The sequence below is a fragment of the Pseudonaja textilis genome, chromosome 9, assembly GCF_049901715.1.
Source record: "Pseudonaja textilis isolate UNSWEBS1 chromosome 9, rPseTex1.2, whole genome shotgun sequence".
Classification (NCBI taxonomy): Eukaryota; Metazoa; Chordata; class Lepidosauria; order Squamata; family Elapidae; genus Pseudonaja; species Pseudonaja textilis.
This window is the reverse complement of record NC_141998.1, coordinates 20,705,832-20,733,327: the sequence shown is the minus strand read 5'-3', so window position 1 is coordinate 20,733,327 and position 27,496 is coordinate 20,705,832. Positions and strand designations below refer to the sequence as shown.

The following is a 27,496-nucleotide window of genomic DNA, read 5'->3' as shown; positions in this document are numbered from 1 at the left end:
TTTACATTAAGTTTATATGTGTTGTGTGCTCTTGTATTGTTGCAGTTGAAGGTGAAAAAGTCATTCTTTGATACTACATTAAAGCAGATTATTTTATAAACTATGGTTAAGTCAAACCGTAGGCAGCATAGTTCTAAGTTGTCCAAGTTCAAAATCTCAAGCCTGGTGGTGTAGGGTATTCTGTTGCAAACAGAGGAATGTAGTACTCTTCTTGTGAAATACTTCTGGACATGCTCAATTGTATTGATGTCCGATATATAGTGCAATTCCAGACAGATGAGCTTTATTCAAGTATCGGTCTAGCAAAGGTTTTGTATGCCCTAGTTGGTAATTCAGTATTACCAGAGGAGAAGCTTCTTAAGATTAGATTTACAACTCTTGAAACTTTTTTGGTAATGCTGTTGCAGTGAACTCTTGCACTTAGGTCATTAGATATGAGTACTCCAAGGTCCTTGAAAGAGTGAGGGCTGTCAATGAGGTCATATCCACCTAGATTGTACTTGATGTACTGATTTATTTATTTATTTTTACCAATGTATAGGACAGAGCATTTGTTGGTTGAGATTTGGAGTTCCCAATTTGTTGACCATTCAGGCACATAATCGAGGTCATATAATATAAATAAATAATGTAAATAACAACACCTTAATCTGAGCGAAGGCTGACCTGGAATTAAAAAAAAAAAAGAAATAATTATGCATATTACATGCAAAGACTCATTGACATCCATTCCAGGTATGGTGGTAAATCCTGTAAGCTGTTTCTCTTCCTTCCTAATCCTTCCTATGATGATCTGTTTAGGAATATTGTTCCAAAAAAGGACTACCTGTTACCAATACTGTGTATGTTAGGTTGTTGGCAAAGACACGAACTTATCCTTCACTGAATCTGGAACCACCAAATCCTTTCTTCATGGTAGTATGAAAGTGATGATGAGCTCTTGGTCAGGGAGGACTTTTGCTTCCAATATACACTACACAAATGTTAAATTCATAAACTGTGGTTTATGAAGTTTGGAAATTTTATTTAGATCTCTGTCTTTTACATGACTCTGCTATTGTATACAGAGATATACAGAGTGGCATGCTTTCTGATTATTCTTTGGATGCTTGTGAATGTGAACCTGATTCTGAAAATTTTGAGGAGTGGCAAATATTCTACACTTTCAACAAAATGATTGTGCAAAAAAAAAAAAGACAAAGATTTTTTTCTCTCCCAAGTACTGGGTGTAAGCTGTGTTTACAGAATACCCACCTAACAATAACAACAATACTTAGACTATACCACCCCTTTGGGTTTTGCAGTCCTCTTAAGTTTACGAAGTCAGCATATTTGCTCCCAACAATCTGGGTTGTCATTTTACCGAGCTTGGAAGGATGGAAGGCTGAGTCAACCTTGAACCTATCAGGATCAAACTCCAGGTTTGAGGGCAGAGTTTGCCTGCAATTCTGCATTCTTACCCCAGCGCCACCACAATGTCACATACCATGCCATTATATTTACTGCCTTTGATACTGGTTTTAAGTCCCTTTCATCATTGCAACTTCAAACAGTGATTACATGAATGGTCTCAAATGGAGGGCTATATGTACCCATAACTGTAGAATACATATTCTAAAAAGATTTGTGGACAATAGGAAGTTCTGTGTTTATCTTACTCAAGCCAACCAGGAAGCTGTATTATGTGTAGATTTAGGCAGAAGCATCCCATGTAAATAAAAATGGTATAAGAAGATTCAAAAACAAGAAACACGAAGGGTGGGGGGAGAAAATTGTAAGTGTTTTGACTGTAAGTTACCAGCAATTATATTCCTGCAATTATAAGAACCATCACCAGAAAAAAAGCCCAAAGGGAAGACAATAATCAGCATTCTATTTAAACATTTTCATAATGGTCTTATTGTATCATTGCTATTACAAGAATGAGGAAGGGTGGAGCAGAGGGCAAATATTTCTAAGACATGGAGCAGTTTGGAAAATTGGTTATTCAAAACAGGTTAATGGGGAGTGGGGAGAACTTTCTTTGTCCGAGACCATGAAGGCAGTATGAAAAGGGGACTTTGCGAAATAGCCTGGAGGCAACAAAGCCACAATAGGTAATAATAAAAATAATCATAGCAAAGCTATTTCAATCTAGGTCAACACTGTCAACAAAGGAAGGTAAAACAGTTGGGGCAGAAAAGACCCAGCTCTCAAGAAAGGGGAAAGGGGAAGGGGAGATACGAGGCATTTTTAAGATGGAACAGAGACGCCTTGAAGTGGAATGGAGGGATTGAGCTAGTTTTGTAGAGGAGAAAGAGAAGAACAAGCAACATAAAGTAGAGCTCATTTGGTAGAGTGGTTAAACAACTAGGCTAGAAACCAGATGATGAGGTCTAGTTCCACCAGAAATAGAAAACCAAAGTTCTATTCTATTCTATTCTATTCTATTCTATTCTATTCTATTCTATTCTATTCTATTCTATTCTATTCTACTCTACCCTACCCTACCCTACCCTACCCTACCCTACCCTACTCTACTCTACTCTTTCCTAAATTCATTCTATTCTATTCTATTCTATTCTATTCTATTCTATTCTATTCTATTCTATTCTATTCTATTCTATTCTATTCTATTCTACCCTACCCTACCCTACCCTACCCTACCCTACCCTACCCTACCCTACTCTATTCTTTCCTAATTCTATTCTATTCTATTCTATTCTATTCTATTCTATTCTATTCTATTCTATTCTATTCTCCAGATGTTGGAGAAGACTCCTGCAAGTCCCTTGGACTGCAAGGCAATCAAACCGGTCAGTCCTAGAGGAGATCAACCCTGACTGCTCTTTAGAAGGCCAGATCCTGAAGACGAAACTCAAAAACTTTGGCTACCACATGAGAAAGGACTCACTGGATGAGCCTAATGCTGGGAACAATTGAGGGGAAAAGAAGGGCATGACAGAGAAGTAGGTGGCTGGATGGAGTCATTGAAGCAGTTGGTGTGAGCTTAAATGGCCTCTGGGGGATGGTAGAGAACAGGAAGGCCTGGAGGAATGTTGTCCATGGGGTCATGATGAGTCGGACATGACTTAATGACTAACAGCAAGTTCTACCAGAGGGATGAAACCATCCTGGGCCAATCACCAGGAGATTGTGCGTTCTAGTCCCCTCAGGCATGAAAGCCGGATGGGCGACTTTGGACCAATCACCAGGAGACTGTAAATTTTAGTACTGCCTTAGGCATGAAAGCTGGGTGGGTGACTTTTGGAGCAATCATCAGAAGACGGTGAGTTGTGGTCCTGCCTTAGGCCCAAATCAAGCTGAGTGACCTTGGGTCAATCCTTTTCTCTTAGCCCTAGGAAAGAGGCAATGGCAAACCAATTCTGCAAACTTGCCAAGAGAACTTCAGGGATTTATCCAAGCAGTCATCATGATCCAAAAGCACAAACAAGAATATAACATAAACAATGTTCTCCTGAGCCAAGGACCAGGAATTCAGTTAATCTGTTTTCATGATTGACTCATGCACAATTCAAGATACAGATAAAACAACCCTCATCTGCAAAATAATTTCTAAATTAAGCGCAAAACAGGAGGAAACCTTTTTAACTCTTTAACCAAAATCTCAATAGAACTTAAATTCTAGGATGTAATGGATCTCATTGTGTTGTTATAGAATGAGTAAAATATTCACATTATTGGAGATACAGTGAGAATTATAACATCTTTTGGCAATGTCTTGAACTTACAGTGCTCGGGACAGAATTGATTTGATGTTATTAGTTTGATTAGTTTAATATTTACAAATTAGACAACATAAATAGTGTCTCTTTGTCCTTCTTACTGCTAGGAAACTTAAACACTGAAAAGTTAAATTTATAGCTCGAATAACTCAGTGTATTGAAAACCTGATGCTCCTTGCGATTTATGAACATGTTACTTACACACTTAGATTATATATGGGCAATTACAATGAAATCTCTTTACCCTTTATTGCAATTGTCATGTAAAGGTTCACGTATGTATTTATGTATCTGTGAAAATGCAGTCCCTTTTGTAATTTGGTAGCCTTTTCTGCTTTATTTACTAAATAAAGCAAATAAATAAGTTGAATACCAAAGCCACAAGTATTTAGTCTCACAAGTATTGTAGAAATTTCGTTACAGATTCAGTACATTTTTACAAGGCTTTGGACAATAGCTAAGAGATAGGGAGTTATCTGTCAATATCGGTGGTGGGATTCAATTTTTTTTACTACCAGTTCTGTGGATGTGGCTTAGTGGGCGTGGTTTAGTGGGCAGGGCAGGGGAAGGTTACTGCAAAGTCCCATTCCCTCCCCACCCTACTAACTAACCTGTTTTCCAGCTCCGTTCTCCTGTGCAGGGCAACAAAAGAAGACCCAGCCGATCAGCTGAGACTCGGGAGATAGAGAATAGATGGGGGCGGGGCCAGTCAGAGGTGGTATTATTGCCAATTCTCTGAACTACTCAAAATTTCCACTGACAGTTCTCCAGAACTGGTCAGAACCTACTGAAACCACCTCTGGTCAATATGTTTCGAAGCACTAACGTATGCTATTGACGCTGCTTCTTCCCATTGAAGGCAGAGTTTGGGGGACAGTGGTAGATTCATATTAGGGAGAGAACCTGAGGTTCTCCAGCTCTTTTGAATTGCAACTTCCATCAAGTCAACTGCCTTGGCCAAGGGTGAGGATTGGTGGAAAATCAAGACAACCATAGGTTGTCTACTCTGTCTCCTAAAAGTAGCCTTGACTTACAACTGAGAATTGGAACCAGAATTTCCATTGCTAAGAAAAGAGGTGATTAATTGAGTCATTGCCCAATTTTATGACCTTTTTGCCATGGTTGTTAAGCAAGTTATTTCAGGTGTTAAGTGAATCATGTGGCGGTTAGGCAAATCTGGCTTCCTTCATTGACTTTGCTGGTTGGAAGATTGTTGGAAAGGGTGCAAAAGCCAACTGCCTGACACCAGGACGCTGTTAAAGTGTCATAGGTACATGTTGGTTGCCAAGCACCTGATCTTTGCTTAGAATAGAATAGAATAGAATAGAATAGAATAGAATAGAATAGAATAGAATAGAATAGAATAGAATAGAATAGAATAGAATAGAATAGAAGCTGGAACAGACCTTGGGGGTCTTCTAGTCCAACTCCCTGATTAGGAAGGAAACCTTATAGCATTTCAGACAAATGGTTCTCCAATCTCTTCTTAAAAACTTTCAACGTTGGGGCATTTACAACTTCTAGAGGCAAGTTGTCCACTGGTTAATTGTTCTAACTCTCAGGAAATTACTTCTTAGTTCTAAGTTGTTTTTTCCTTGATTAGTTTTCATCCATTGCTTCTTGTCCTGCCCTCAGATGGATAGTTTGATCTCCTCTTCTTTGTGGCAGCCCCTGAGACAGTGGACCCCTACTATCATGTCACCCGCTGCTTCTTTTCCTCAAACTAGACACACCCAGTTCCAGCAACTGTTCATCATATGTTTTAGCCTCCAGTCCCCTAATCCACTTTGTTGCTCTTCTCGGCACACTTTCTAGAGTCTCAACATCTTTTTTTGATATCATGGCAACCAAAACTGGATGCGGGATTCCAAGTGTGGCCTTACCGAGGCATTATAAAGTGGTATTCCTAACACTTCATGTAATCTTGATTCTGTCCCTCTGTTTATGCAGCCTAGGACTGTGTTGGCTTTTTTGGCAGCTGCGCACACTATTGGCATGTGACCATGGAGAGGTTGTGGTGGTTGTAAGAGGATTGGTTGTCACTTTTTTTAGTGCCATTATACATTCAAATGGTTGTAAGTCAAGGATTACCTATACGGAGATCAATCTCAGTTGAAATTCTCTTCAAAAGGAACACATTGTACTTGTGTAGGAAGCTTTATCCTTTCTGCAACCCCTTTTTCCTGTTTTTTTCAGAGCAGCACTGAAAAAATATTACCAGCTCCCTCCCCTCTCTGAAGTGATACGGTCCAGTCAGTGAAGTTGCAGGTCATGTTCAAACACCTGAAAAGGTCAGAGTGACTTCAGCTGGATCCTCTGAGCAAGACCTGGCTTGTTCCAAGCGAATAGGAAAAGTGGGGAGAACAAACTAAATCCTAATTTGTTCATAAACATTCCTGTTGAAATCCAACGCACACCCAAACTATCGCTCAATTAACTCTTGAAGGAAAATGTATAAGAATGTGCTTCTTGTTCCTCAGAACATTTCAAGGTTCTTCAAGGAAAAACCAGAAAGTATATATTTAGATAAGTGTTTCAAATATGTGCTATATGTCAGAAAAGTCATAGGGCTGGTCAAGCTTTTTCTTGTTTCATAACTGCCACAAACACAAGGAAAATGACTGGTATGAATCCCAGAACAACAAACTTACCCGAACATGGAAAGGCCAGTCTTTGGGTTTAAGAAAACGATGGAGAAATGCTAAGTAGATAAAAATCTACTAAGAGGATAGTTGAAATCCGAATTAGTCTATTCATCACACTCCCATTTGAGTTGTGGCATCCCTGCAGCAAGACTGCTATCTTCTAACTTGGTTAATATCATGTGTGAAGCCACGGTTTGCTTAACTATGATCTGTTGAGTAATGTACACAATGTTCTGAACCCTAATCTCTGCACTCCAACCTCAAGCAGTGGGAGTTCACACAAGACAAACCTCATAAATCACAAGATGGCTTGATGACTAGAGTTCCAATCCAGTTAAACACTAAACATACATTTTCATCACATGCTAAGCTTGTTGAGTATTTAGCTCTGTCAGTATGTTGTCTTGACCAAGCTGTTGAGGGGAAAAGATAGCAACAGCACTTAGAATTATATTGTCAAGCCCAAAATTGACATATATACCACTCCACAGTGCTTTACAGCCCTCTCTAAGAGTTTTACAGCATCAGTATATTGCCCCCAACAACCTGGGTCCTCATTTTACCGACTTTGCAAGGTTGGAAGGCTGAGTCAACCTTGAGCCTGGTGAGATTCGAACTGCCAAATTTCAGTTAGCTGGCAGTCAGCAGAGGTAGCCTGCAGTACTGCATTCTGATCTCTGCGCCACCATGGTTCTTATTTGATATTTGCATTTGAGCAGTTCTGATTAATGCACAGATGTATACCTCTATATGGCCACCGTCTTTGGCCTAGGCATGCAAGCGTATGACCATCAACATGTGTAAACCAGGGATGCCCATCTTGGATGTGTGTGAAGTGCCCCTTCTAATAACACACAAATCTTTTACATATTCTTTTTTCTTTTTAATGTAATGTCAGAGACAACCTCCTGTTTTGACCTCCAAACAAACCAAGGGCAAAATAAAAAAGGCCTCTTTTTAGGTTACTCCCAACCTCCAACATCAAAGTGCGCTTCTCCAGGTCCACGGAAAAGGAAAACAAAAAACCGAGAGAACAAAATGAATGCAATTTGAGAAAAAGTTTCTCTCCCCCCCACCTTTCTTCTTAAAAGACATAGCATTATTTGAATTTTTCTTTTTCTTTTCTTTCTTTCCCTTCTTCTTCTTCTTCTTCTTTTTTTGCAGTCCTTGCCATGTTTTTAATCTGGAGCTGTAAAGAGTTGTGCAGGGTGGGAAGGGATGGGGCAAAGTAGCGTATTAGCTTTGAACGGCCATTATTTCACACACACACTCACACCCTTAAATAATTTTGAATGTGGAAACATATGCTGCATATTTTTTTTTCTTTTTTCTTTCTTTTTTTTCTTTATAAATGTCTTCACAATGTAAACAATTCAAAGGAAAATAAGAAAGCTGGAGAGAGGGAAAGAGGAAAAAAAAAGAAAACAGGAAAAAGAAAAAAAAAAGAGGGAGGAGTTAAATACACAGTTACCAATAAAACTTTATCCTCCAGTCTAATACACAGTTAACTCCATTTACAGCATGCAGTAATGTGTGTAAGAAGGATCCAGCTGACAAATAGTGTGCTAGAATGCTAACCAAAAAGTACTTTATGTTTTATATGTGTGCGTGTATATATATATATATATATATACACACTATATACACACACACACACATACAAGCACAGCATAAAAAGAAAAAAGCATATCAATCAAACTCAACGTATGATGAGCATCAACCTTTGAACTTCCGAACATTATGAAAACAGTGGAAAACTTTCTTCATTTGAACACCCAGAATAAGGAATGAGTTACTCAGTACTGCTGGTGGAGCCCATTGTTTCCATCTCACAATTTCACCTACAAAAGTGTCCATTCTCATCCCAACTGATCACGCAAACCATCATTGACACTGATGCTCCGCAGCCTGTAATCCTAGTTTAGAAGCCCAGTATTCAACTTATTTCATTCCTTCCTTCTTTTTATTTTTTTTGTTGGGTTTTTTTTTTTTTTGTATGTGTACTTTTTTTTAATGAACTAACAGTTCTAGGCTCATATCAGAAAATATAATTAATAAAATTAATAATGAATCAGAATCCCGTAATATCCATGTAGTACATCCACATAGTACAGTGAATTAATGTCTTAACTGTTGTGTGACGGTGGTTTGTTTTCTTGCAGCTGTGCGTGATCTTTTCTTTTTTTTTTTTTAAGGTGATTGTAGTGGGTTGTTTCTCGGTTAGAATTGGCAATCATACGGAGGAGAGCGGAGTCCATGAAGTGGCAAGAATGGATGGAAGAAAGCCATGAGATGTGAGGTGCCAGACAGTTGACCTGGGAAGTGTCCAGATCAGAGATCTGGGATCTCTACAGAAGAGCAACAAAACAACTGTGTCCAAAGGGACAGAATGATCACTCATTAGCCAAATGCACTGATCAATCACCAACAGCTGCATATTTGTCCATGACAAAAAAAAAGGGAATAAAAATGGAAAGAAAACAGAATGCTCCGTTGTGTTGGAACTTCAGTTAGGTCATTGTGAATTCTTCTTGGGTTTTTTTTTCCCCACAGATTTGTTTTCTTTCTCTCCGAGATTTTGTGATAATATATTCTTGACTATTAGGATTAATTTTCTGACTTTGTAAAAGTATTCTTCCTTTTTATTTCCCCCTCCCTTCCTCTTAGAATCACCAACTTCAAAAAGGTCAAAACTTCAGCAGGAGGTGTAAAAGAAGCAGCGGAAGCAGCCAAACACAGCCAACTCTTCTTGACCCACCACTGTTCCCATCATGCACTGCTCCAGGGCCTGAAAGAAGACAGATTGCATAGTGTCACTTAGTGGAACCATAAATCAGCCAAGATGTGAAGGTAATAGGACATTGTTACCAAGTTAACAACAACAACAAAATTGCTACCATGGCTGAATTCAGTCTTTTAATAGGTTATGTCCAGCAAATCACCAAATGTACCTTCTGACCTAATGCAAAATTAAAATTGCCTTGCTAGTTTCACGTCTACATCTAAATTTCCATTGCATGCATAATACTGTATAATGCAATTAAGAAGTACATAGTCTTATCAAACAATTGTTTTTAAGACCAGTCTGAATGTCTCATTTTTTAAATATCTACTCTGAAAGGTACCATCAGATGTTAAAGAAGGGGTGATTTTGTGTGAAGAAAGAACCTTGCCCATATTGGATCCTATAAATATTTAATACATATTTGTAAACAACTAATTGTGAATTAATTTAATATCAATTCATGCTTTACCCCTCAGAAACCTCATCATCTTTTGGGTTGAATTTATATTTTACCGACAAAAGAAATAAAGGGAGACTAGTATGTAGTCCCCCTTTATTTCTTTGTCAGTAAAATATAAATTCAACCCAAAAATAGTTTGTCATGAAAGCAACTGCCTGCGAAGGCTCCTGGATTGGGGCTGAAAGGCGAAAGGTGAAGCAGAATGCTCCGTCCCTGATAGACCAATGTTACCCGGGGGAAAATCCCTTCACCATCATTTGGTGTCCTCAAACAAGAGCTGGTACATCTTACCAGTGTACGACATTGTGCAACAAAGTCTTTGTAGATCCTGAATTTGTGAACTACCCGTGTTTTCCCGAAAATAAGACCCTGTCTTATATACATTTTTTGCCACCAAAAAAGGAACCAGGTCTTATTTTGGGGGAATGTCATCCACTGATTCTCACTTGCACTCGTTGCCCCTGGCCTCCTTTTCGCTGTCAGAGGCCTTCAGGAACTTCTTCTTCTGCGGCCAACAAGGCTTTCCAGAAAGCCTCTGCAGCTGATAACAGAGCTCCAGATTTGTTATCAGTGACAGAGGCCTTCAGGAAAGCCTTGCCAGCCTTGCTGGCTGCAAAAGAAATGGGCTGGCAATGCAGGTGTCAGGGTGTGTGATGCCTGGCTACAACTGTCCAAAGGTACATTGTAGGGCAGTTCCACCCCAACATCCCCACCGTAGCTTAATTTTTACCCATGCGCTCTAGAGTGGGTGGGATCTTAATTAGGGCTTATTTGGGGGGATAGGGCTTATATTGGGTGCATGTGTAAAAATCAACATGGGACTTACTTTCAGGGTAGGTCGTATTTTTGGGATGTAATTCCCTTGAGCAAAGCACCATTTAGATAGAGAAAGCGATTTCTATCCATTTATCTATCCCAGGATGTTTATAAAGCTAAAAAGAATGCTACAAGAACCAATCTAGCACTTTGAGTCAAATGTGTATGAGATGGGTCACCCTATAAGCATAATAAGAAAATGAAAGAATAAAATAGAAAATAGCAAGATAATATAAAAAGCCAGTGAGCTTCAAGTATTCCTCTACCAGACCAAGAGTAGATACTAGAACTCTTTGTTGTTGCCTCCATCCCAATCAGATGGACTTTAGGAATGGTTAAAAAAAAAATGAAACAAAGGCGCAGACACAAAATTAAAAGAAATTGGCTAATACGCTCATTTGGAATGGATTCTTTTCGAAAACACATTGTTTCCATATGCCACTATGGGAAAGGAGCTTTTAGATGTCAAATTGATTTTAGACTTTTCTTTCTGAGTGGAAGTGATAATAGCAGAGCTAAAAATGGACACATTCACTGGAGAACTATATTTGGAAGCAGTTCTCGGGTAGAACTTCTGGACATAAAAAGAATGTCGCCTGATCAGGCTAATGTGCTCAGAATTCCTAAACAATGCTTGCCAGAAGGCACATTTAGAATTTTGATTGATGGATTGATGGATTGATGATGTGCCATCAAGTCATTTTCAACTCCTAGTGCGCACACATTTTTTCTCCATGGCGGTCCACTTATCAAGCTTCACAAAAGGTCCAGAATTAGAATATTGAGATTCTGGATATAATGGTTACCACAATAAGACTAGGCCAAGAATGTGTGCATTGGGTTTATTAGGACCCATAGACCCCAATTTGGAACCAATGGAAGACCTGGTTGTCAGAATAGACACCATGCAACTTTGAAAGCCAATATGCATCACAAGAAGCCCATACAATCCATGATACCAAAGCAGAAGAAGATGACTTTCTCTGGAATCACCAATGAATTCATGAACTTTTGCAGTAAGGGACTGTAGCTGGGTTTAAACTTTTGAAGAATAAGTGACAGATTGCAGCTATCAGATTTTCCTTGCAACGTATTTTCTTTTTCCTAGACACAAATAAATCCCACTTTATAACTTACAAATCCAATCTGTTTACACACACAAATACACACAAACACACACAACGGATAACGGATAACGTTGACTGATTTAACAGAGATTGCAGCTTCAACAGCAATGCTGAAAGCTTAGAATTATCTTGACAGCTAAGCTGAATCCTTTGAAATGTTGCAACAAGCACTGGAGGTACCATAAGCCCACAGCTTCTGTGAGGAAGACAATAAGGAACTAATTCCAAAATTGTCATCAGTGGAAGCCAAGAGAACAAAGAAATCTAAGCAACCTTTCCTGGCCTTTTGTGATGACTCCCATCCAATATTAATTCCTTTGTCCTCATTAAGTGGGCAATAATGAAGCCCTAAGGTTATCCCAGAGGAGAAACTCTATTATGCCTTGATTATCTACCTGGAGAATGGGAGAACAAGCAATCAAACGAAGTGAGAAGGCCTGTGCTGGAAATCTCTGCTGAGACATCCACCAAGATGCCCAGTTTAGGACAGACAGAGGATTATTACTGGTGGCTGTGTCACATGGTAATTTTTTCTTTTCCTTGGAAGCCTGAGCTACAAATAGCAATAGCACATAGACTTATATACTGCTCCACAGTGCTTTTACAGCTCTCTCTAAGCAGTTTACAGAGTCAGCCTCTTGCCCCCAACAATCTGGGTCCTCATTTTACTGACCTCAGAAGGACAGGAGGCTGAGTCAACCTTGAACTCCTGGAAGTCAGCAGAATTAGCCTGCAACCCTACACTCTAAGCACTGTGCAGGAAGGAAGGAAGGAAGGAAGGAAGGAAGGAAGGAAGGAAGGAAGGAAGGAAGGAAGGAAGGAAGGAAGGAAGGAAGGAAGGAAGGAAGGAAGGAAGGAAGGAAGGAAGGAAGGAAGGAAGAGCAATAGCAACAGCCCTTAGACTTATATACTGCTTCACAGTGCTTTACAGCCCTCTCTGAGCAGTTTATAGAGTCAGCCTCTTGCTCCCAACAATCCGGGTCCTCGTTTGACTGCCCTTGGAAGGATGGAAGGTTGAGTCAACCTTGAGTCAGTCAGGATCAAACTCCTGGCTGTGGGCAGAGTTAGCCTTCAATACTTCATTCTAACCACTGTGTCAGTATCTCCCTTTCAGTAAGTTAAACCCACTATATTACATTATGTCCTGTACTCCGAAACAACAGAAGATCCTGTTTAGTGCCTTGCATGAAAATCTTTTAAGAGAGGGAATGCCATATTGTCATCTCCTGATCTTTCTCTTTCTAAAGGACGAGTATTCCCATTTTCAGGTTGTCCCCAAGTTATGACCACAGCTGAGCCCCAAATCCCTGTTGTTAAGGTGAGGCATTTGTTAAGTGAGTTTTGCCCCATTTGGGAAAATGGGTGCTTAGATCTGGCCCATGAGGCCACCCTGGAAACAGTGAAGGACCAGCACATGGTGCTGCCTCTGCCGGCCCTCCTGGGCTCTGTTTTTGATGGCAGAGAGCTGCAGGACATGGAGATGGCCATGCCCGTCCCAGCCACACCCATCCCAGCCACACCCACTTGGCCCCCCAGAGGTCAAACACAACCCCGATGCAGCCTTCAATAAAATCGAGTTTGACACCCCTGTTTTAAATCAACTGCTGTTCCAAAATCTTCTTCTCAATTCCTATTTGCCAAGATAGCTATCCCTCAATTCTACATTCGCGCATTCGAGTTTTCTGAGTGAATATTTTTTTTTTTTGCATTGATCTCCGCTCTTTCAATTATTCAAAGTGATTCTAATGGATGGCACAACAGGAGGTGATGTAAATTGCCGGAATATTACTATGTGAAATGTTGCAGAGGCCGAGACCTTCATGAAGCAAACCAAAAACCACAATTTAATGCTGCTAGAGATTGAACATGACAGACTTCACTTTTTAAATAATAGTAGATCAGAAAGTTTTCTGATGTTCCTCATGTATCACATCATTAACATACAAAAGTTAAAGGAGGCAGGAAGAAGTGCAAAGCATGAGAAAAAAGAGCCCACAGCAAACTGAAACAACACTTGTGTAAAGTCCTCTACAGTGCAGGTACTCCTCAACCTATGGCCAATAATTGGAAGCAACAACCCAGGGGGTTGTTAAGGGAGTCTCACCTGATTTGTATGGGAGTTTTTTGTTTTTTGTTTTGTCTTCCGTTAAGGATATTTGGAGGTTAGAAGCAAAGTGAAGGAATAAAAGGGGCGTCATCAGAATTTTGTGACTGTGTTTGTTTTGTATCCCACCCTGGGTCATCACACCCAGTGTCTTAACCACTGAGCCACGATACCCCTCTCTTTTGCAGAGTAGCAGGAAAAAAAGTCTTGAGTTTCTTCTCACCAACTGCTGGGAGAAGGGATCCCAAAGAATAATCTAAAACAAATATGTTTGTGTAAAGCTGAACAAACAAGACAAATTGTATATACGAGTGCAAATCTATCATGAAAGCCTCCCAAAATAACTCCACTTAATCCTTATCACGGATGGGCTTTTTCCACTGATGATTACTTACTGCCCTAATTATCCTTCTGTGATGATAAGAGCTTAGTGCGATTCTATGTTTGCTAATAAGGTGATTTGATGATTATTGTGAGATTTGCAGACAGCAATCAGACAAACATTTGTCGTTGTTGTTGTCTTGAATGGCATCAGCTTCATTTAAATGGTTCAGGGGCTGAACATATGAAAGGTCTCCAAAAGGAATAGAAAAGTCTGCCTTTCAACCAGAAAGGCGATGATGATAGTAGAACCTCACAACAGGTTGTGAAATGAGTCCAGAAAGCAGGAGATAAGAAGAATCTGCAACTTATATTGTCATGAACACCAAACTAAGTTTTGCAACTGTTTATAGGTGGATTAAGTGACTGTTGTACAATTGGAAGTCACAGTCTCACCTGTATCAGGTGAGGCATCAATTATTTCTCATAGGATTTTGTGTAGGAGGCTTCAAGTCGTGCACAAGTCTGTGTTGACATAGAATCTGGATTTGTTTCCTATTCAGACAACTGCCTCATTCCTGCAGGTTTTGGTTTTGGTTAGGACTTGATTCTTGGAGTTATCTTCTAGAATTCTTACAATAACATGAGCACTATTCCAAAATACCTTACAGCAGCCTGCAACTAAGTTGCCTTAACAAGATGCTGTTTATTTGTTCCAGAGAAGCATTTTTAAAAAGAAATGATTTTGGTGAGAATGCCAGTGGACCTTTTTCCTAAAAAGACAGCTTTGCCATATTACTACTATCAAGCTCTGTGTGTAATGGGCATGCTCCATTAACCTTGGAAAAGGAACACTGATATCCATTGCATTACACTTAAAATATATCCATGTTTCGCACCCAACTGCTGGAGGTGACAAAAAAAAAATCACTTTATACACTGTGCTAACATTCATTGGGTTTCATCCATACTGGCATTTAAACAAATATATTTTCTGCCAGGAATAAATGTTGGGGAGAACGAGAGTTGGAATTTGCAAGGCAAAGAAGTACACAGCTGAACTCTGCGTGCAAATATGAGCAACAGCTGTGAAACCCTGGACTCTAGCTTCCATTAAGAACAGTTATCTCTGCTCTCCTCCATCAAAGTCTCACTGATTAACTTAAAAATATGTAAAACGTCTCTCAGTTTTGCACATATTTTTCCTCCATCGGCTTCTGTTAAAAAAAAAAAAAATCAACTGAGAAGACTTTACATTGAAACCAATTGTAGGAAATATATATATATATATATATAAAAACAATTTGCTCACCATTTTCAGATGGACAAGGTGTGCACATTTTGCAAGGGATTTGCATGCCCCCTTTTATTGTATGATTAGTGTTATGATATTCGAAAAGCTTTTGAAAGCACTTATCTTCCAGGAAAACTCTGATTATTGAATGTGATGAATGAATGGTGGAAGTTGAAGAAATTGCAAGTTAAATCAGAATTGGATGCAGGCATTTAAACCTATCAATTTCTGCTCATTTGGCTCTTGGGAATATACTTACCCTAGGACATTATCTGGGGATCAGAATAATTATCCAGGGTCTCTCCTGTTCTATATTTGATTCTACTTGCACTGTGGTTTAGCTTGCAGATTTATGGAACCGATCACAGAAAACGTGCATACACAGTTTGCATCCTTAGCTCTATTATGATTTAGATGTATTTAGAAATTGCTTTTCTATCCACCAGGGAACACAAGCAGATGCATAATTTATTACGAAAAATGCAATAATACAACAGTAATCCAATAAAGGCAAACACTGAGCCATTGTTTAAAAACACGACAAAATAATGTTGAAGTTCATTGGGACTATCAACATTTAGAGCTTTCTAATGGGTAACAGGACAAACCTCCCTGTGGATGAAGTCACTACGCAAACATATTTATTTTAAGATCTGGAGATCTTAAAACCTTCATTTATAAAATGAATCAAATGCATTGATAAAAATAGAATCGCCAACATGATCGCTAACATTCGGTGACAGATATGGTAGGAGGAGGAGGAGGAGGAGGAGGAGGAGGAGGAGGAGGAGGAGGAGGAGGAGGAGGAGGAGGAGGAGGAGGAGGAGAAGAAGAAGAAGAAGAAGAAGAAGAAGAAGAAGAAGAAGAAGAAGAAGAAGAAGAAGAAGAAGAAGAAGAAGAAGAAGAAGAAGAAGAAGAAGAAGAAGAAGAAGAAGAAGAAGGAGGAGGAGGAGGAGGCATGCTGGGATTTCATCAACATATGTTCAAATTCAATAGTCAACAACATGCTTCTCACAAATATTTCAGCACATGGGAAAACAGCTACAATTTGGGGACAACACAAATCTGACCCTCTGCCTATGTTCTCTGTATTTCATACAGGACCGTATTAAAATCTGAACAGGAAGACACATTTTGAAAAGTTGAATGGCTGTTGAAAATATATTTAGATATAGTGAGAAGAGACTTATCGACATTGTAAATAGAATCTCTCCTATTATCCTTTTTAAAGCAGCTAAAAGTGCACAGGGGACATTCTGTTTTTTGGAAAGGATACTTTTTTTTTGGTGGGTACCTAATCTTTTGGAGTGATGGGAATCAACTGTACAAGTACAGGTAGTCCTTGACTTACAACTGTTCATTTAGTGACTGTTCAAAGTTACAATGGCTCTGAAAAAATGTGACTTATGATTGTTTTTCACAGTTACAACCTTTGTAGGATCCCCATGATGACGTGATCGAAACTAAGTTAACAAATGTGGCAAGAAATATCTCACTTAACAACATAAATTTTGGGATAAATTGTAAGTCAAGGACTAGTTTTGGCAATGTGATCCCAATTCTCCTGGTTTGATTTCTACTCACTGCTTTCAAAACTCGCAATGAGAAGTGGCAAAGGAGAAGGTCTGTATGTATCACCTGTAGTGGCTTGGACATGTTAGGTAAGCGCTACCTTCACATTAAACTAGAAGGGAAGTGTGTAAGAATAGAAACAAAGAAGCAAATGCAGTGGGAATTCAAGACCTAAGGCCCAAACCTAAGTGTGTAATTGATTTTGGTTCTTCCACATTATATGAATTGATTCTAATATATGCCTACTGTGGATGATCCATCAGAATGTATTTGTCCCATGTCTTCCCTTTCTCAAGTCTTTTCTGTCCACCCTCTTCCCTTGAAGCCTTTCAACATTCATTCCTCATCCAAACCATAATATCTGGTATCGAGGCCAGTGATACTTACATGGCAGAATGTGTAGGGAGCATGAAGAGATACATAAGGAAGCCATGCAGAAGGGAAAAAAAGAAAAAAAAAGAAACAGAAAGAAAGAAAAACGAGTTAATAAATCAGCTCTTTTTCTTTTCTTTTTTTTCAGAATGAGGCAGCTGCATATCAGTATTTGATTCTGCAAGGGGTGAAGGGATGCAGACTGACAGACAAACCACATTATTTTTCTGAAAATTAAGGATGGGATCTAGTGGTAGTCTGAAGAACTAGCACAGTACCTCTTCAGAAAAGAATGAGAAATTGGATGAAGATCTGGCTAAGATTACTCACATTCCATAATATATATACTCTATATATCCTTGGTCTTCTCTGAGCTTGGCTGTTTTATTGGAGATATTTCCTTACCTGACTAGGTAGCATCTTCAGTTCTTCTTAGAACATAGAAGATTCTGGTGCACTGATGACATTACCTAGTTGGATAGTGAAATGTCTACCAAGTTCAGAGGGCATCAGGGATCCCAGAGTTCGCCCCGGGCTGCAGAGGTTCTCTTTTGTTGGTAACTTTTTCTTTAATCCAGTTTAAACATCTAGATTTGAGGCATGATTTTCTGCCAGTGATCATGTCTGTCTCTGTCTGTCATCTCTGTCTACAGGTGGTACAACCTGGGACCCCTTCCAGCCAGTCCCAATTTATTCTACTGAAGCCGATCCTCTATTCATCAGGCAACCAATTGTGTTGCCTATTTATTTTCATTTTTAATATTTCAAAGACACAGTTTCATTTTTGTTACCAGGACACAGATGAAGGAACAGCTGATCCCTTCAGCAGCCCAGTTGGGATAGGGATATTTCAACAAATATTTACATCATTCTTCGAATGGTGTGGAGCTTCATGTACATTTATTACATGTAGAATAATTCTAGGTTTGTGCATGCTGGCCTCTACATGCTCCTTTAAGGGAAACAAAAAAATATCAAATCCAGCTACTAGGTCCAAGATCTTTCTACAACACACCCATATTTCAACCTTGACCAGAGAAGTCTTCTAAGAACAGGAAGAATACAAAGTTGTAAATATTAAATTCTTCCAATGAGCATAATTCTTAGACATGTCTACTCTGCCAATCTCACCTGGTTTTATTAGAGGCTTCAACTTCTGACTCTCTCAAAGGAACCTTGAAGTGTGTCTATGGAGATTCTAAATCTTCCAGGTCATAGTTGTTTCTAAGGTGCTTTTTCAAAAGGCAAGTGGACTGGGTTTTTTTGTAATTTGAGAAAGAAGAAGAAGAATTTTTACTCCTTACCAAGAAACAACTGATGAAGCTCCTTAGAAGAGAAGTGAAACATCTTCTTCTTCCTCAAATAAAAAAAACAATTCAGTTGCCTTTTGAAAAAAAAAAACACCTTTGAGATGACCTTAAAAAGTATATTAATGATGATTCTCAATCATCCAGGTAGATCTGTCTGGAGGTTGAGTCATGGCAACCACACTTCATTTCTTCTTGGGTCTGAAGTGATTCATTGTTTATTCAAGTTGCATCACCAGCAAAATGTTTCAAACCAAACAAAGAAAAGAAATCCAGTTGGTGTGATTCAGCTTCCAGACTTGAAATATATCATTTGGTAGGGGGCAAAGAATCACATTGGGTACAAATAATTAGTACCCCTTCCTTGATTCACATGGGATTTTATTAAAAAGAGACTTCAGAATTGGCATTGCTGGGGGAGGATTTTTCCACCTAATTGGCCAGGGTTCTATTTGTCATCATATCTATAGATGAAAAAATGGGGTGGATAGGGATATTTCTCCAAATAACCTGTAAAGGATTTGGAATCAGTAGTCCCTAACTAATAGTGAAGGGCTAGAAATAGAAGTTCTGATTTTTTTTTCAGTTGTTCTCTTTTAAAAAGAAAGCACATCATCTAAGAAAAGGAATGTTGTTTTTTTTTAGAATAGTGTGCTTACTTCTTTACTTACACTCAAAACTTAATAATTTCAAGAATTATGTGCTGTGAATTTGTCCTCAGTAGTCTCTTTAAATGATAGAGTCATAAGGCTGGAAGGGATTTCGGAGGTCTTTGAGTCCAACCCCCTGCCCAAAGCAGGCATCCTCATACCATCCTGGATCAATGGCTGTCCAGTCTTGTCTTGCAAATATCCAAAGATGGAACACCAACAACTCTGAGAGACAAACTGTTCCATTGATTAATCAATAGTGGTAATTAATTCATTTAATTCATTCATTTTTAGCTTTAGTACATCTGGTAAAGGGAATTGGTAAGCGGGGCAGTTCCTAAAATTATTTTTATTTTTTTTGGTGGGGAGAGAAGAAGGAAAGGATCAGAATCTTGATGACTTTTGATCCTTGAAATTGATTTTTCATTTCTAAAAGGAGATCTCAAACTAGATATTGGAGCTCTCAACCACTGACCAGACATGACACAATGGAAGACAAGGAGACCAATCCCAAACTGTACCCTCTCTGGACCCACCCCAGCAGGAAGTGGTACAGTCCTCCATGCAAATCGAACAGGGGATCAGGCAATGTGTATCAAAGGTGGGGGAGGAGAGTTGCAATAAAGGGAGGCAGAGCGGATGTGATATACAGCAAGACAATACTGACCTTGGAACAAGGTTGAGCTTGTGGGCTCACTTATTTCTAAACCAGGTAAGGAAACAATGGAAGAGAAAAAAAATGAAGATAAAAGGGAAAATAAATATATTGCTTCATAATTAGCACTCCACGAAACAGATTGAGTAAAGAAGAAATGGAATGAAGGAGGAGGATGTGTAGATGGTCTGGGAGAGAAGACGGACTCTGAAATGGATGGGAAAGTCAAAAAGAAATGCCCAGTGCTGTTGGAAAGTGAAGCATAAAAAAAGTAGGAAGAGAAAAGGTGACTCCATGAAATGTAATTCATAATGTCAGCCTTGCAAAAAAGTTGCTCTAACTCTAACCCTTAGGACCATACATAAAATGTTCTTGGATTTCTTGATGTTATCCATTGAGATTGTTGGGTATTTTGAAGAAGGCCACAGACCGTAGATCTGAGGAACTTCTCAGCCCTGTGAGAAGAAGCTAACTTTAGAAGAAAACTATCAGTTGGAAGCATCTTCAAAGACAAAAGTAGTCCTTTGCCACTTCTCCCTTTAGGAAATGAAAAGCTTAATAGAAGATTCATTGTTTAAAATGTCTGGTGGCCATTGCTATCTTCATTTATTGCTTCCTGAGCCTGCCTCCTCACTATTTCTTATTTCCACCGATATGAGAAGTGGCACTAGAAACCAAAGAGCTTCAAACAAGAAGCAGCATGCTACTTCCCTTCAACAATAACCTGGTTGCTAGGAAAGTAGTCTAAAAAGTCAGATAGTTAAAATAAGAACCAAAGTCCACCAATATTGTCACCACCATCATCATCATAACACTATAATCACACACCTGATATTTAGCTGAAGATGAGAAGGAGAAAAAGAAATTACAGTCATAACATCATTAAGAAAAATGATTAATTGAGGAATAAATGCTGGGCTTCTGAAGAATCTCCACAGATTAACTGAAGAATCTCCATATAGTGAAGGCATCAAAATGGAAGCTCCACTTAATACACTACTGCAGGTTTTGACTCCCTACCACCCAAACACCCCACAGAGTTTTCTGATGTAAAGTCTAATTCCAAACTCTAGCCTCAAAACTGGATTTTGATGCCACTTGTCTTCTATTTCTTGGCTCTGCAAGTTGGGCTTTGCTGGATCACTTTTGTGGTGAGTCCCTTGCTAAAAATAAGAGGATCACATTGCTAGATCTATGAGGCATGACAAAACAACTAAACTATTCCTACAGTTTTTGCATTCCTGGATATTGCCTTTGATGGCTGTGCTTTTTGATTGCCTTTCCAGCTATGTTGTCTCAACAATCCATAACATGTTTCTGTAAAAGATTGGCTCAGATGACTTCAGTGAAACCACCTATTCATGACTAAGGTAGGATTTTGGTTGAGGTCTGCTTGGCTTGGCATCAGGTGTGAGATGTTTTTGAGCTATAACTCCCAGAGAACCTGGTACTGCTGAGAGCTGAATGTAGCCACGTCTTGGGGAAACTCTTGTCCATTTCTAGCTCACATGATCCCCTCTTCAGTTCCGCTCAGCTTCTTTTATAATTCCAACAGGATAAATTATATTACTTCTCAAGCAATGCATTATTCATTGCTTAGGACCACAATTGCTCTTGTCAATAAAAATAAATAACGGATAGAAGACTCTATTCTATTTCAGCAAATCTTCATGTCACATGTAGCTAACAGATATTGTGCAACCCGATAAAGAGAAGCAGAAAGAACAATTTTGACACCAAGACTAAACCAAGACAATATAGAGGGCACTGTGCTGTGGTTTTAATTGTTAGACTGTGAACAGGCTACCAGATTTTGTCCACTGTGCTAGACCTGGATAGAATTCTCTTCATTACACACATTGATCATAGTTCCTTTATTATTAGATAAAGTTAGGGGGTAATTTAAACAATTGTAAGGAAGAGAGCCACAGTACTGTCTACAATATTGATATAATTCTACTATTACAAAGTCTGCACTACTATTACTGTTAATCTTCTCATCACTCCTTATCACCCATCCCCTCCCACTTGTGACTGTATGACTGTAACTTTGTCGCTTGTATCCTTACGATTTATATTGACTGTTTCCTAGTATGATTTGATTGCTTATTGTACCCTATAACTATCATTAAATGTTATACCTTATGATTCTTGACTCTTGATGAATGTATCATTTTTTTTAGGTACACTGAGAACATTTGCACCAAGACTAATTCCTTGTGTGTCCAACCACACTTGGCCAATAAAGAATTCTACTCTACTCTACTCTACTCTACTCTACTCTACTCTACTCTACTCTATAATCAGGAAAGGAATTGGTAAGATACATTGTGTGTTGGTAAGATGGTCCATGTGAAAGTAGATAAAAGCAGGAGACAATAGAGTTAGGATCCAGAAACAGACAGTAAAACAAGTACATTGTCCAGGGTGCCCAACTTGAGAAAAGCTACATCACTGAAGGATGTAGAATTCTCCTGAAAAGTTTTGTCCTTCAGTTAAGGGTTCACTCATTAAACTAAGAGGAATGTCTTAGGACCTTGCATGGTTGATGTACTGTACTGTGGTTCTAAATCATGGCCTCAGGCTTCATATTTTACATAAATGCTCCTATTGTGGCATACTTGATAACCCATATAAATTCTTCTCTTACACTTGAAAGCATGTTCTCAGTAGAACATGTACCTTACAGTCATGGGCTGATCCACAATTCTTCTGATCTCTTTGGGATCCCTAAATAAGTTCTAGCTGACCATGAGAATACATAATTACGTATTACATACTCTCTTACAGACTATTTGAAAGCATGTTCTCAGTAGAACATGTTCCCTACAGTCATGGGCTGATCCACAATTGCTCAAAGCCATTGGCACAGCTGGTCACCGTCTTTAAACAAGAATGCATAGCTCATCCACAGAGCATTCAGTTAACATATCTCTGCCCAATTGGTACAATTACTGCTCCATGGTTCAGAATGTCTTTTGTGTCCCTGATATTTTGAAGAATCAGAACAAAACACTTCAGTTTTATATAATAGATTTTTTTTTTAAAAAAAAAAAGAGGGGCTATGGTAGTTACATAATGATGACTATGTTAGTTTGGAACGTGCTCCAGAAACAGATACCATATATTTATTAAGTAAAAGAAATAAAAAAATGATCTGTAACCAAAGTGCAAGGCTGTCTATCCTGGCCCAAATGATGGTGAAAAGCTCTGTCCAAAGCTGTCATTGCCCACTGCTGTTAGTATGGTTATTTGTGGGATGGATGGGAAGATCCCTGGACACCACCTATCCTTTACTGCATGAATGTCAAATCCAATAGATCTGTGTCTGCTGTAACTTCTCTCTACAAGGTCTTCTCCATCTGCACTTGAGCGGTGACCTCCTTTTCCCAAAGCAGTGGGAAAGCTGATGAAAAGAATAGAAGAATAGAATAGAATAACAGAGTTGGAAGGGACCTTGGAGGTCTTCTAGTCCAACCCGCTGCCTAGGCAGGAAACCCTGCACCACTTCAGACAAATCATTATCCAACATCTTTTTTAAAACTTCCAGTGTTGGAGCATTCACAACTTCTGGAGGATAGTTGTTCCACTGGTTAATTGTTATAACTGTCAAGAAATTTCTCCTTACTTAACTAAGTTGCTTCTCTCCTTGATTAGTTTCCACCCATTGCTTCTTGTTCTGCCCTCAAGTGCTTTGGAGAATAGCTTGACCCCCTCTTCTTTGGGGCAGCTCCTGAGATATTCGAAGACTGCTATCGTGTCACCACTAGTCCTTCTTTTCATTAAACTAGACATCCCCAATTCCAGCAACCGTTCTTTATATGTTTTAGCCTCCAGTCCCCTAATCATCTTTGTTGCTCTTCTCTGCACTCTTTCTGGAGTCTCAACATCTTTTTCATTATCATGGTGACCAAAACTGGATGCAGGATTCCAAGTGCGGCCTTACCAAGGCATTAGAAAGTGGTAATAACACTTTGCGTGATCTTGATTCTATCCCTCTGCTTATTCAGCCTAGAACTGTGTTGGCTTTTTTGGCAGCTGCTGCACACTGCTGGATCATATTTAAATGGTCGTCCACTAGGACTCCAAGATCCTTCTCAAAAGACTGGTTCAAACTTTATCTCTGCTGTAAGAAAGAAAAATCTAATACCCATTTTAAACTGGGGAACTCTAAATTGAAATTGATAATGATTGACGAATTTAGAATTGGCACTTCCTAACTAGGAATAACAGTAAATAATGAATGTCACTCATCTTGGAAGTATGTTTGGTCCCACAACTTTTGCAAGGCTGTATGGTACAATTCTGTGATGATGGGATGGGATAGAAGTCATCAGGAGTTAACTAATCAGCATTATACATCATTTTAGCTCCTAATGTACAGATGGGTTCACTATCCCATTGTTTGCATGGGTTTCACGCCACTACAGATATTTCCAATTGCTTCCTTTCCCTCTGCCCTCTTACGATATTTAAGACCAACCAGAAATATATATATAATATTAAATCTTACTCATCACTGACTGTAAGCAATTGCATTGATTTCCTTTAACCATCAGTTTCCTTCAATTAGAACTTTCCAAAGCCAACTTTATGACTTTCATTCAGTTGCCAAATTTCAGCTCGCATGTGCTAGCATTACTTATGCTTTGCTACAGTTGCGTTGTAGGTTTAACTTTCTCCTTTTTTTTTTTTTTTTACTTTGAGATGGACTGAGATAAAATTCTTTGATCAAAGAACATGGAAGGAACAATATACATCTTATTTTCTTAAAATCCTATCTAAGGTAGAGAAGAATGAGGAGAGGTTGAGGAAAGGGATGATAGACAACATAGTTCCTATGCTTTTATATTGATTTTCCATCCAATGTTAGCCACAATAACATTAACAACGCTGATGAAAATGTCTTTCCACTCATTATTTTTTAAAAATAATTTGAGATTTAGCATATTAAATTCTCCCACTAACTTTACTATGTAGTTGATGAAAAAAATAGTAGCATCCCAAAAAAAGCTGATAATTCTTTTTTTTTTTTTAAGGTAGCATTTTTCTGACTATATTTCCAACTATGAAGGAAAAATGAGAGTAAACAAACATTAAACAGCCAAACATCCAAAGTGGTAAAGTTGAAGACATTTCCCTGCCACAAAGTCAGTTTCTTTTCGCTAAGGTATTAAAACTATTATGTTGTGAGAACTTTAGACTATCCACTATTCCCATCTATCAATTTGGTCCTGATTAATAACCACATCTGGTCAAAACACAGATAATTACCCTGAATTCAAAGAACATCTAATGTAGAAATTCAGAAGGAATTTTGAAAGGGAATTTGGATGAAAGAAGAAATGTTATAGCACTTTCTGCTACTGGAATAAGTGCTAAAATACAATAATTGGTCAATCTGATTATTGTTGGGTAGTTCAACAGAGAATAGATTTCCATGTTCATACCAGCTGCTATAAAGATACATAGACAGGGATGTGAGATGTGGGTAAATCTTGCATCATGATGATGTTCAAGCAGGTTTTAAGGTGTTTTTTTATCACACTACTAATAAGGGTGTTGATCATGTTAGATAAGTGACTGCATATCCCTTAATCAGGATATAGGGACAATTCTGCCTGCCAGTGACATGTCAGGTATTATGCTTGGAAGAGTTAGCGATAAAAGGAAACCAAAGATACCATCATAGCTGACACCAGCCAGAGCATAGAACAACTCAAAGTAGTACAAGATTGGAAGATGTGGAGAGTTATTTTGGTCCCATCTTCTATCCTATCCCTTCCTCCTTCTTGTGAATCTTGTGTCAACTATTGAAATGACTCTAACTGAAACCATAAAAAAGTTTCTTGTTTCGTTTCTCAGTTGCCATGATTAGGAGGGAGGGAGATTTGTGGAATGTAGAATGTTTCCTTTCAGAGTGCCAGAGATAACATAGATAAGGCTCCTGAGAGCTGAAGTTGACCCAGCATATCCTAGCAATGGGAGAAGGAAGGTACTAACAGGTTCATCACCTGCTTCATTGACTTCATTAGGACACAAGGGGGGTGTCCACTATTGACCTTTTAATTATGCCAAAGTGCAGGAACTATTCAGAGTTGGGTTGATGTTTGAACATGCTGACGTACCCAATAAACAAGATCTTTGAGAAAGCAACATTCTCGAAGTTTTGAACTAATTGGGAGCATTACTTAGAACCAGGACGCTAAGCCAACTCTCTTCTACCTTTTCAAAACTTCAGGACTCCTGGTTGTTTTGGGGGAAGGGAAATCCTCAGGAAGCAATGAAATCTTGTTTGCCATCCAGGTTGTAGAAACGATGTTGTCATCTTTACAGACAGAGCTTTTGGATAATTTATGTTCCTTGTGGAGAACCGCAAGCCTTACATCAAAGGCCATCTCAGAATGGTCAATAGATAGATAGAAAACCTCAGAATTCTGGACAATAACACTTTTTTTGAAATCATGCGAAAGCCAAAAGAAATAAGGCCCTGGAGGATTCCTCACCACCGCTTCCAATGGGCATGAACAACAGCAAACAGCCATGCTCTTACTCTTAACATGAAGAAGAAACGTAACAAATAAGACAAGCAATTAGAGCTTTCTCTGGCTGTGAGCGGTGTCGGATGGATCCATCACTTTAATCAGAGCTCTGGCGTGTGGAGAAAATAGTTTCTGGATAAGGCTTCAGAGTTCTCCTTTGCTATAGTCTTTTTTATTATTACTTTATGTCGAAGTAATAGAAAACACAACTTGGAAGCATGCCTGGGATTGTGGAGCTGCTTGGGTTGTTTATTCTCAAACGCCTCACTTAACAGATGGCGCTTCAGGGTGGCAATACCAGAAAAGGCCTGGCAATATTTTTATTTTTATTTTTTTTAATTTTATTTTTGAGAAGGTATAAAGATTCGACATTCCTTGCTGTTAGTATCTCTCTAAGTCTCGGAGAAGGGAATCTTGCAAAACTTTATTCTAGGTAGAAAATACCTGGTGGAAATGAGATGTTCAGAGTAGAAGTTTCAAAAAAGTGAGGAATTCACGTTATGGAAATAATCTTTCAGGGAGAAGAAAAATGAACAAACACCACAACATCCTATGTTTTTGTGATGTGTTTTAAATGGATTTGTTGACATTATCATTAACAGCAATATTTCACCAATGATCTAAAGTTAAAAGATCCTCTTTTTTTGCATGATGCTTGGTATTTTGCAAAATAAAACTTGGGGAGGAAGGCTTTTGGTATAAATTGAAAAGATTAGTTAAATCCAGAACAGAGAAGAGATAAAACAACAACACTCAGAGCCTTTAAATAACCTCAATTACTTTAAGACATGTGGACTTCAACTCCCAGAATTCTCCAGATAGGAGTTGAAGTCTACAGGTCTTAAAAGTCACTAAGGTTGGACCCTCTTGTTTTAGATGACATCTGAGAAGCAGCTTCCTTCTGGTTCAAATTAAGATGAAGTAATCAACAGTTTCTGATATTGGCTTGATTGCAGATTGTTCATGGGTTCAGGTTATTTTTTTCAGTTATTTTATATATGTAATAGCCCATGGAATCAGATTTCTTTAGTCATGCCATGATGGAAAATAGTCTTCTTTTTAAATGAGTAGAAAGGAAGAACAATCCTGGCAAGTGAAACTTTTTTTACTAAAATAAGTCC

At 38.7% G+C, this 27,496-nt stretch overlaps 1 protein-coding gene across 5 annotated transcripts in view; it reads right to left on the bottom strand.

Moving 5' to 3' along the window:
• Nucleotides 1-8,544: 8,544 nt before the first annotated feature.
• NTM (neurotrimin) overlaps nt 8,545-27,496 on the bottom strand; it is a 768,470-nt gene continuing 749,518 nt past the window's right edge. The window contains exons 8-9 of one of the 5 annotated variants that reach the window (XM_026709160.2): nt 19,846-19,881; nt 8,545-9,158 (exon numbers count right to left, since the gene is read on the bottom strand). In XM_026709160.2, coding sequence (XP_026564945.2) covers nt 9,058-9,158; nt 19,846-19,881 — 137 coding nt within the window. In that variant the 3' untranslated portion in view covers nt 8,545-9,057. Of the gene's footprint in view, nt 9,159-15,357; nt 17,232-19,845; nt 19,882-27,496 lie in introns of those variants that run through there. The other 4 variants (XM_087939111.1, XM_026709161.2, XM_087939112.1 and 1 more) reach the window with 4 other exon arrangements.